This window comes from Camellia sinensis, chromosome 3 (genome assembly GCF_055761805.1).
Source record: "Camellia sinensis isolate YWXY chromosome 3, ASM5576180v1, whole genome shotgun sequence".
NCBI lineage: Eukaryota > Viridiplantae > Streptophyta > Magnoliopsida > Ericales > Theaceae > Camellia > Camellia sinensis.
In genome coordinates, this window is record NC_138963.1 from 159,689,149 (window position 1) to 159,700,319 (window position 11,171).

The 11,171-nt window shown below is 35.2% G+C and overlaps 1 protein-coding gene across 20 annotated transcripts; it reads left to right on the forward strand.

Moving 5' to 3' along the window:
* Nucleotides 1-2,721: 2,721 nt before the first annotated feature.
* Nucleotides 2,722-11,171, forward strand: LOC114296477 (myosin-12-like). Of its 20 annotated transcripts, XM_082921238.1 has the most exons (13): nt 2,771-2,954; nt 3,336-3,376; nt 3,652-3,981; nt 5,889-5,997; nt 6,078-6,188; nt 6,639-6,738; nt 6,898-7,057; nt 7,145-7,310; nt 7,413-7,549; nt 7,647-7,793; nt 9,300-9,414; nt 10,174-10,547; nt 10,674-11,171. In XM_082921238.1, exons 6-8 carry the CDS (start codon nt 6,734-6,736, stop codon nt 7,283-7,285), a joined length of 306 nt encoding a protein of 101 aa, XP_082777364.1. In that variant the 5' UTR covers nt 2,771-2,954; nt 3,336-3,376; nt 3,652-3,981; nt 5,889-5,997; nt 6,078-6,188; nt 6,639-6,733; the 3' UTR covers nt 7,286-7,310; nt 7,413-7,549; nt 7,647-7,793; nt 9,300-9,414; nt 10,174-10,547; nt 10,674-11,171. The 20 variants fall into 20 exon arrangements, 19 of the variants coding, with proteins under 19 accessions (XP_082777355.1, XP_082777352.1, XP_082777357.1 ...); XM_082921241.1 differs by having other exon boundaries at nt 2,770-2,954; nt 7,145-7,306; nt 10,174-11,171; XM_082921239.1 differs by having other exon boundaries at nt 2,770-2,954; nt 6,918-7,057; nt 7,145-7,312; nt 10,174-11,171.

Here is an 11,171-nt window from a genome sequence, read left to right on the forward strand (position 1 = left end):
TGGTTAGATTAGGGACATGTTTTAATTAGCATATCGCATACTTGCATCCATTCATTTGTCTTGCATGCACCGAGGCCAGACGCATCATTCAAATTGCATTGTCATTTCAATATCTTATTTGAATACATGTTTAATTGCATGTTGTTCAAATTAATCCATATGCCATATTAGTAGTCGAGCCTATTAATTGCATTCTTTGCATGCGATGCATTAGACATCTTGTATAGTTAGGATTATATATCTTTCTAACTAGTTTCTGTTTTAGCTTGGAGTACTAGGTGAGTCTTTAAGCTTTAGCATACTTGCATAAGTGTGAATGTTGCCATGATTAGCATGCTTGCCATGAGACTATGTGCTTAAATGCTAAATTGCATGAATGCTTGTGGATGAAGGCTTTTTGTTTGAATTGGAACGATTCAACAAATGTATGTTTTAAGCCCACTTTGTTGAGTGGCAAATCATATTTTAAGACCATTATGTTTGGTGACAAATTCGCATCTTTAAGCCCATTTGAGGTGGCAAATTCAAACCATTTTCGTAAACAAACATGAGTTGAATTGTTCCAAGTCTTGCAAACTAGTCTATACTTGCTTTGTGCGCATCACATAGTAAAACTAGTTTAATAACCGGAATAAGAACGCATAATGTTTATAAAAAATCATATCATGATTAGTAGTAGAGGCCGATCTTTGATCGGGCAAGTGAGAGTGCTCAATTCATGACCTTCCTCCCTCGTACCTAAGTTCCCGAGTCGAGGCAACTTTGGTGATGACGGACATGTGGCCTTCGGCACGAGTCAGGATTTCTTAAACTTTTTCAAAAATAAAATATTTAGGTGGCGACTCTGTAATCTGGCAAAGCAGTCCAATTTTGGCATTATTTGATTTAAAATCGATTTTCTAAAAAGATTTGTCGGATTTGGACTCTTTGGTGTTTATCAGTTTCACATTACACTTGTAAGACTAGATTCAGAACCGCGGGAGTCTGAATTGTGAGGCCTTTCTTTCAAACCTTCCGAAAAGGGGGCACGGAAAAAGGCGAGCTACAACCGTGAACACCGATGCCGCCCATAACCTCCATCTTTGTCTTTCTCTCGAACTTGCAATAACAGACTCTAAGATCAACGAGGAACAGACCACCGAAAAATTGAGATTGACGACCAACTTCGAGATCACTATTTGGAACACTCTCTCTTCTCTATTTCTCGTAGAATTGAATGTTGCTTTTTGATTTTGTTTTTCGAATATGATATTGATCTTCTTGTGATTTGGAGGTTGTGGACTAGAAATGTAGGATTAGGTGCAGTGGTTTTGGGGTTGTTGAGCAGCGAACGAGATGAATTCAAGGTAGAAGGAAGTTGGGGCGATGTAGGCTGGGTGGTGAGTTTGGGGTTAAGGTTTGGTTGAATCTGCAGATCAGAGAGAGAGAAGGGACTAGGGTAGGGCTAAGTAGGGTAGGGCAGAGCAAGGAATCAGTGAAATCTGTAATCCGATCCGGTCCAGTCCAATCCGGCAGGTTTGTATTGGTTTTTTAAATCTGTGGTTTGGTTCTGGATTGAAAAATTAAAAATCCGTAGGTCATGGATCGGTTCCGGATTGAACCCTACGGTTCCAAATTGGAATTGATCTGGACCGTATACAAATAGCCTATATTTATATTATATGCCCTCCTGCATAGTATCTTCTCTTATTCCATATAAAACCTAAAGCCAAACCTAAGCGAACATAGTAACTTCTTTTATTGCTTTTGTTTATTAGTTTTTAGTTTTAATTTGTAATGGTCTAAATACTTATGATGGAACCAGTTTTCTTATGGTTATTTAAATTCTAAAACAGTATGTCGCTATTATGGAACTAATATGATGCTATGTTTACGTTTTTATGAAATTAAAATCTTCTATATTTTTTATTTATTTATTTATTTATCACTACAAGAAATTGCACTTTTGGCGACTACTTTTGGCGACGACGTCAATTTCTCATAGGCAAAACGATATTTTTAGCGACGCAGTGATCAATTTCGTTGGTAGAAGTAGACCTTTACCAACGCAATTTGCTACCGTCGCTAAAAAAGTGTAACATTCACTAGGCGCCAAAATTATTGACTGGCGCCAAAATTTAAAATTTTTTAGCTACGAGGCTTATTTTTTAGCAACACAATAAGTGTCGCTATTAGTGTGCTTACTTTTGGCAATGACAAATTGGCGTGGGTAAAAAGTTAAACATTTAGTGACGATAACACTATTCGTCAGTAAAAGTTTTGCTAGTGAAATAATGTGATTTAGTAATTTGTGTTTTTATTATGACTTTCAAAGAGTTTTAAATATTCTAGTTATTGAATTGTAAAATTAAAGTGATCATCGAATTAGATCACAAAATGAACTCACCAAGCCAAACACACTCGTAAGTTGAGATGACTAATTTGAAATAATTTAAACTTTTCCAAAGAATGTTAGATTATCAATTTCAAATATGTTTGGTTTTATTCGCAGAAACTTGTTGGGAATTTTTTTTTTTAAAACTAAAAAAAAAATTGATGAAAAATAAAAAAAATACTTATTATTTTTGTATAATTTTATCTTTTAAGTCATAAATAATTTTAAAAATTTAAAAAGTATATTTTTAATTTTTATAGTTCTCAAATTAATTTTAATTTTGAAAAAAAAAACAAAAAAATATTTTTATTTATTTATTTATTTTTTGGTGATCTGCCTCTAAAAGAGGAGGCGATGGTACCTCTCAAAATTTCCTCTTTTTTTCTAGCATAGGTAAACCCCTCTTTTGTTCTCTCTCTCTCTGAAAAAACACACAAATCAGTTTGGAGAATACAATCAAGACCCTTTCTCAATCTCTCTGCAAATTTGTGGACTTCGGGTGAGACCCAATCAAGAAGCAATCGAGACCTTCATGAGCATCACCGGCGCGTCTGAGTCGGTCGCCTTGCAAAAACTCGAGGTGAATTTTTAATTTTTTCGTTTTTTTCCCCATCATTTAGCGATCGAAATTCGCGATTAATGTGATTGTTTGTCCTAGGGTTTTGTATTGGAGTTTCAATATTTTTTTCATGTGTTGCGTTGCGTGTTGGGTTGTTGGAATTAGCTTAAAGTTAGGGTTTTTTTTTTTAATTAAAAAAACTGCTTCGATTGTGGATTTAGTTTGTGAGTGTTGTTCTATTCTCATTATCATCTGTAAAATGATTAATTTTCTAAAACCATCTTTCTAAAATGAATTTTCTAAAATGTTTAATTTTCGATTGTTGGGTTGTTTCTTTATTTCTTCATTCCATCTCTTTCTTAACTTCTGTTTTCTCAATTTTATCAACGATTGACTTTACAGCAAACTCTTCTATCTCAGGTTGGTCGGCAACCACCAACCCGGTAAGTGATTTTACTTTTAAATTTGTTTGGTAACAGAAGCTAACTTCAAGCCTGGAAATCTTATTATTACCAGTTATTTTATCAACGTACACTTATTTTTCATATAGCAGTACACAATTTTTGACGCAATCACTATGCCCATGTTAGTGTCCAGATTATTTGAACTTTGCCTTTTCTGATTTAATACACCTTTATGACAATCACATACACTTTTGGTGATTAGAATTTAGCCCATTATTTTCTTGTTTTGCTAATACAAAATTGCACCATTGCAGGGAAGCAGGTCAAACTGTTGGGGGAAGAGGTACTTATCTATGGAACTTGAAATTCTGATTATATATATCTTTTACCATTATGCTCAATAGTTTAAAATCCAACTGTTTATTCTTTGGCCTCACTTGAGATGCATGCAATAGACTTGCTTCAGTCATGTAATTGGTTTGTTGAATGTCACTTAATTACTGTGGAGCTTGTCATTTATGTTGTCACCTTGTCTTGCAACATCTATTTCAAGTTTAAAATTCTTTGCAAGCCTCACGACTGCGCATCCTCAGCACCGTTGGTTCCTGTACACCGCAAATCAGCACCGCCACCGATGCTAACAGGTTCGCTCTCTTGCTCACTCCCTTTCACTCTCTCGCTCTCTCGCTCCCACTCTCGGTCTTTCTCTCTCTCTCTACCCCTTCTTCTATTTACCCAACTGTGAACTCTTGCTTTCTGGTTGTTTATTCTACCCATTCAGTTTAATTTTGTCTTCATTTCTGAAATAGGTTTGTTTGAAGTGGTTTCATTACCAATATTTCACTTCTTGAGGAATATTAGAACATGAAAATAATTGCAAGCAAAGTAGGTGCAACCATTAGAATCAATACCAAGAAAATGACTGAAACAAAAGGCTCAGAATGGTATTACCCCAATCAAATCTACTGTTGAACATTTTTTAAAAACAAACCAACCAATTAACATCATATGGTGCACCGTCAAGAAATTTCAGAGACTTCTTGGTAATGTAATTTACAAAATGAGCTCAAACTATGGTAAAACAGGATTTATGAAGCCGACCTAAGCAGTAGGGACAAGGCTTTGTTGAATGGAGATCAATAGTATTGCTGTTGAGGATGCAATGATAATCAAATGTTGGGCTACAGTATTGCTACAGTGCATGTGAGCAGAAATTGCTGCAATTCTGTGAACAGTACTGCAGTATGAACAATAAGCACTACTTTTTTCTCCTCAAGGTAGATTGCTCCAGCATCAATCATGCATGACTAAAATTCTCGGCTTAAGCAAAAAATTTGATCCATATAAGGAACAGACACTTGCACCACAACGTTAAAGCCTCACCCCACCTCTACATTAGAATATTGTGTTTGACAAAGCGAACTGAAGTAGAACAGGAATAGGTACAAAACACAACTTTTACTGAGCATATTGCCATATTCTAACAAAGAATTGTAGTCATAATGGCAAAATACTTGAATAATATCAGATTCTGTATGGAAAACTGAATTATACACAACTGCGCCTCACGCAAACATGCAAAAATAGTTTTAAGTAAATGTTAGTATCTACAGTGCCAACAATGAGACAGAAATCTTTGGATACCTTATCATCCCTTCGCTTTCGTTCCTTCTCCTTTGCCTTCTCTTTCAGTTCTGTTTTGTATTTCTCAAAGATCTCCCTTAGGAAGCTCTCTTCCACATTGAACCTGCACAAGGGCATGTGATAATGCTAGTTCATGACAAAAAACAGAGCAGAGAGAAAATTATTTCATAGAAGTTTGTGGGAGTTCAAAATAATAATAATAATAATAATAATAATAATAATAAAAGGGTAGGCTTGCAAATACTTTGATCTACAATATTAGACTAATTTTTGGGTGCAATTTCTTGATATATACACAATTGTTACATTTTAACATGGATACAGGGCGTCAGACACAGAATGTGGCATCTTAGCAAGTCATAACATGTAGTTGCTACCAAGCATGATTGTTTATGGTCGGGTTTTTTTGGTAGATAAATAAGAACACATTACTGTTAATCATTTCCCCCATCCATCTGTACATAACCAACAAAAAAGGACATGGGTCCATTAAAGCATCAGGAATGATCAAAGTACAAGGAGAGGAATAGTATTGCTGCAGCAAATTCCTAATAAATGGAAATAGTGGCACCAAATGTACATTCTTCTGAATGTTTCAAAAGAAAGTACAGGGTGCAAGATTCCATAGATCTAAATAGGTGCCAAACAGATGAACACTAAATTCAGGCGAACAGGTGTCTGTACATGTCACTAATGCTGGTTTGAATTCTTGTGGAAATGTAGAGTAACACAAAACCATTAAGGCTATACAACAATTTTAATTTCCTGAAAGAAGAGAAATAATATATACATATATAGAAAGAGATGTGAACAAGTTCTAGATTTTCTTCTAATGACTTAAATTCACATTTCAATATTTGACAAGTAATACCATGTCTCTTGTCTATCTTCAACGAGTTGTTTGCAGTCCTCCCATTTTGAAGATGCAGTTACGTCCTGTATGAAGTAAGCAATCAAATGAAAATTTGAAAGGAAAAAAAAAAGAAAAGAGAAAGCAGAAGTCTTGCATCCATTTGGTAGACTTATCTTTTCTTTTTGTTCTTTTTTTATTTTTTACACAACTGTTGGCTTCTAACTCTGTACCATTTTGTTCTAGCTTTCTGCTTTGCTTTCTAACAAAGGACTTAACATCCGTGAGGCACACGTGTTCTCAACTACTGATGGTTATTCTTTGGATGTATTTGTGGTGGATGGATGGTCTGTTGAGGTATTTCTTAAATTCTTTTGTAACATCTTTATACTAAGACTGCTTTGCTTTTGTGCTATTCTGTTTTCCATAGTCAAACAGTTTGGTTCCACTTCTTCTAAAAATGTTTATGCCATTGCTGTCTCTATCTGTTATGGTACCTGCTTTTCTCACTGTAGTGTATTCTTTCCCCAATCTCTCTCTCAAAAAATGCATAGAGAAAAGGTGATAGAAGAAATCAAAATAATAGAATCCTACACACCGTTACTTCTCCTGTTGTATGATAATTAATGTTATGTGCTTGCTCTGCAAATATTCTGTTACCTTGTTGGTGGTATGTGAATGCAAGAAAAATGCTTTTTTTACTGATGTTACATCTCATCTAGATGGTTGTGTAGACTAACTGTGCTTATGCCGGGACAGTGAGGCCCTGTAATAAGGAGCATTGTGATTATATTTCTTTTATGACAGGGATCTGTGGTGAGTCCAAATGTTGCTGACTTTGCAATGTTGTGGTCAGGATACAAAGGGATTATGTGAAGCTATAGAGAAAGCAATTGCTAGAAATGAGGTAACTAATTTGTTTCCATTCTATGATTAATTGCTCCTTTAAATATATCCTAAGATAATTTGGATGCTTTTTTTCCTTCAAATATATCCTATTTTTCATTCTATCTACTTCTATGGTTTGACTTACAAGAAAATTTACATGACTGAATGGTTGTACCAGTCGTTTTGGTAAATTTGTAGAGATCCAATTCGATAAGCATGGGAAGATCTCTGGAGCTGCAGTTCGAACATATCTTCTTGAAAGATCGCGTGTTTGCCAAGTCTCTGACCCAGAGAGGAACTACCACTGCTTTTACATGCTCTGTGCAGCCCCACCTGAAGTGAGCTTATGCAATCGAATCTAAATCACCGCTGACATGACGCACAATAACCATATATAGTGAGCTAACAGTAATATTTTATTCCAGGATGCAAAGAAATTCAAACTAGGAGACCCAAAAACATACCACTATCTAAATCAAACCAATTGTTATGAAGTGGCAAATGTGGATGATGCAAGGGAATATCTGGAGACCAGAAATGCCATGGATATTGTAGGAATCAGCTAGGACGAGCAGATGCGTGTGTGTGTATGTGTGTGTATCCACTATGTGCAAAAATAGAGAAAATTATTGAAATGAGCCATTTTATGAATCCAAATTAATATAATGAATTTTATTTTAATTTTTTTTGTAGGATGCTATATTCCGTGTGGTAGCTGCAATACTTCATCTTGGAAACATTGACTTCGTCAAAAGGAATGAAACAAATTCTTCAAAACTGAAAGATGAGAAAGCACACTACCATCTTCAAACAGCTGCAGAGCTACTCATGTCAGAACTCTAATCAACTTGACCTATTAAATACTGTTTGGTACATCTTCAAGACTTCAACTATATACTTATATCATCTTAATATGCTTATATCCAGGTGTGATGAGAAAGCACTTGAAGACTCACTTTGCAAGCGTGTGATAGTAACTCTAGATGGAAATATTACAAAACCACTAGATCCAGCTTCAGCTGTCACAAGTCGTGACGCCCTGGCAAAGACAATATACTCCAGGCTTTTTGATTGGTAAGTAAATCAAACACACCTCTATGAATTTCAAATTTTTTTCCCTCCAGACTGATAGCACTCCAACGTCAGACGTTTATACTCCTGCTAGATCAATTACATTTGGAAGGAGGAAACAAAAATGTCTGGTGTCTCAGATTCCTCGTCTGAGCTGAGTAAACAAACAAAAAAAACTCAAGTACAACAACACTCAGAGAAAATTATTAAGGAGTGACGGTTATTGTTTCAGACACTTTAGGATGTTATTAGTTGTGGTGAAACCACAACACCACGAGGAAACTATTGGGAAACTCATCTTAGAGACTGCTTATTTTGATGGACCATTTTCCCCATGATGTTATAAAGACCTTCATGCAGAAAGCCTTCTAAGAATTGGACTGTTTATAACTTCTATTGAGGGCACGAAACTGAAATCCCTATTAAAAGTGAAGTTAGTTCATGTCAAGCCTTTTATCACAGGGTACTTAGCCCCTTTGACTCTTAGGCCTTATGATGCACAATTAGTTACCGACTGTATAGCTTTTCATAAAAATGCAAGTACTTCCCACTTCCTATAATCAGGCTGCAAGATCAACAATAATCAAATAGAGACTGGTAGATTTCCTTAGAACAGTTTGAGTGGAATGTCATGCATCCACCTTATTATCTTAACTTATTGATAAGAAAGCTTGTAACCAGTGGTTTCTAAATTATTTTATACTAAAAAATTTATCCTTAAATTTAATTTGGAAAACTTAAAATCTTTAGCACTAGTAATTCAGCCCTGAAAATATTAGTTTAATTAAACAACAGTCTACAAATTAACTCAGCCAGACCTAGAGTACCTGGCGTCAAACAGTCCCTAACATAACATCAAAAAAAACAAAGACAAATTATGGATTGAACCAGTCAGAGGATTTACTATGAAGAACTAACCAGGTCTTCTTCAAATTGGGTTTAACTATATTAGCAAATTGAAGAAGCTGCTCAGACCCTCATTTTCAAATATTAGGATCTCCGGGTTGTTTATCAACCATTTGAAATTTGACCATGAGAGAGAGAGAGAAGTTGGATTTGAATTCACTTGCTATAAACCGGAAACTATTGCCATTAAGGTCACAAGTTCTAGAGGATATTTCACTTCTTTGAGGAAAAAAGATGAACCAAAGCTCAATTTGAGTGATAAAGGGATGCTTCCCCCATTCAAGACTGCCTCCCTAATATTCAAGAGTTTCTTATAAATTTTTGTTGTGTTTAAGGAAGGAAAGTAGAGTTGTGCATACAACTTAGTGCTCACATGTGAAAATTAAACAAGTAAAGGCATAATGAATCTTTAAAAAAAATTATGTTTTATTTTTTTCTTTTACAAGTTACAAAAGAAGATTATTTTGAGAAAGTAGAAGGCTTATTTTATATATATATATATATATATATATTGAAAATTAGTTCTAGAAGGCTTATTGATTCCCAAACATTTGTTTTCTCGACTGATGATGATAATAATGATGTCCTACGATCTCATGACAGATGGCTCCTTGATTTTAGTGGTGATTTCTTTGATGATGAGGTTGGTGGTGATTCCGGGTACACAAAAACTAGAACTCACAGCATGAATGAACAACGTTGGCATTTAACATCTGAGGTAGGCTTTTAAGTACTCTCTTCTGACTAATACCCCCATCCATTTTGAACTGATTTTGTATTCTTTTGGCTAATGCATATCTTTTTTTGACGCATTGAGAGTAGCTCCACTCGCTGTATCTTTGTTCCTTGATGAAGCCATCATGCATTTCATACTTAATATTAGACATTATTTCATTAAATGCTTAAGATATCTCATACCTCTCAATACCCCTGCTGTAAAGTGAGAGTGTAACCTTATTTTATTGGTTACATAACTTTTGGGGACATTAGGTCTTAGATGTCTGTATACTGCAGAACAACAACACTTATTTGACAATAGGATTTTTTTTAACAACACTGTTTAGAATGTGAAACTATTCTATTTATCCAATAAATAAATGGGATAACTATTCTATTATATAAAGTGCACCAGAGTTGTGTGGGAAGCTGTCACTTTTTTTTTTTTTTTTTTTTTAAACTTTTCCAAGAATGTCTTTATACCTAGTAACTGTCAGTCTTTCCCACTTAGTAGCCGTTACATCTAATAACAGTAAGAATAATTGTTTCTTTTGTCAAACCGTCCAAAATTGCTATTAGTTTTCCTCAACCATCATACTATCCAAAAATTTAAATATAAAATTGCAAATGCGTTTGCACACACCGCTTGTACATATATATGTGGGAAGGATTCTCATGGGTTGCTTTTTATGGAAATTTTCTCTGAAGCATTTTTTTTAATGCACTTTATGGTGGGAAATTTCACTTATGTTTTTTGTAGGGTGACGTGGGAAACAACAACATTGACAGTGACAGTGTTGTGGCACGTACCTTCTTAATAAGAACAAAAACTGAGGAGGATCAAAATAAGCTTGTAGCAGCAATTTAGGAATGTCCCTCCTGCTTGAAAATACACATGGAACTGATTTTCCATCACATTGTACAACCCTTGAGCTTCAACAAAATTGCAAATGCAAAAGCTTTGTGTAGGGTGGTCTTGTTGAAGCTGATGAATCCTCCTTTTCTTTTGGAAGGAGGGCGAGCTCCAAAAATCTACCAAGCGGAGCCAATATTCAGAAGTTGACAATACTTTCATATGTACAAGAGGCTAATGCACCTGTATCATGTAGAGAAGAAAGGATGTTCTCCTCCAAAGTGGGTATTTTACATTCTTTTTTTTTTCCTTCTATTTATAATGCAAAGATTAGCAAAGAACTTGGCTTGAGTAGCTCCTATTAAAATGCCTTTATATGTTGGTCATCTCTTCTGAAATGCGCCTAGGAATGTCAAATAATGCAGCTGGCCTGGAGGTTGCAGATGCACCAAGCTCATCTGAGATGCATGAATCAGATTTGTCTATTGCAGCTGCTGGTTTGTTGCTGCTGTCGCCCTTGTGGTTGATGCTTACTGGGTGGCGGCGGCTGCTGCTGCTGCAATGTTGCTATTAGGCGGCTGCTACTAGATGTTGGTCTGCTGGATAAGTTTGTGGATACTATTCGTGTCGTTTTGCCTGTCTTTGTTAGTTTCATGTGTTTCATTTTGTTATCTGTTGTTTGTAATGTGGGTTTTCAATTTGGATGTATTTGGGTATTTTAGTGAGTTTACCCTTTTAGGTTTTATACATTGCTTCTAAAAGCAGTATCAGCAGTGTTTTTTTTTGCTTGCACATCAACTTTAGGAGATTGCATATTAATGTTACTAGTTTGTAATAGTGGAGCCTGAGGGATGCCTCTTGTAAATCTGTAAGTCTTATAAAAATATATAAATGATTTTCAATTA

Bases quoted from the DNA above. Each gene is read 5' to 3' on its own strand.
- LOC114296477 (XM_082921229.1), top strand. From the start codon at position 6,658: ATGTTGCTGACTTTGCAATGTTGTGGTCAGGATACAAAGGGATTATGT. The intron at 6,739-7,412 runs GTAACTAATTTG...TTTTTTTTGTAG, and splicing joins AAGCAATTGCTAGAAATGAG to GATGCTATATTCCGTGTGGT. The intron at 7,550-7,646 runs GTCAGAACTCTA...GCTTATATCCAG, and splicing joins ACAGCTGCAGAGCTACTCAT to GTGTGATGAGAAAGCACTTG.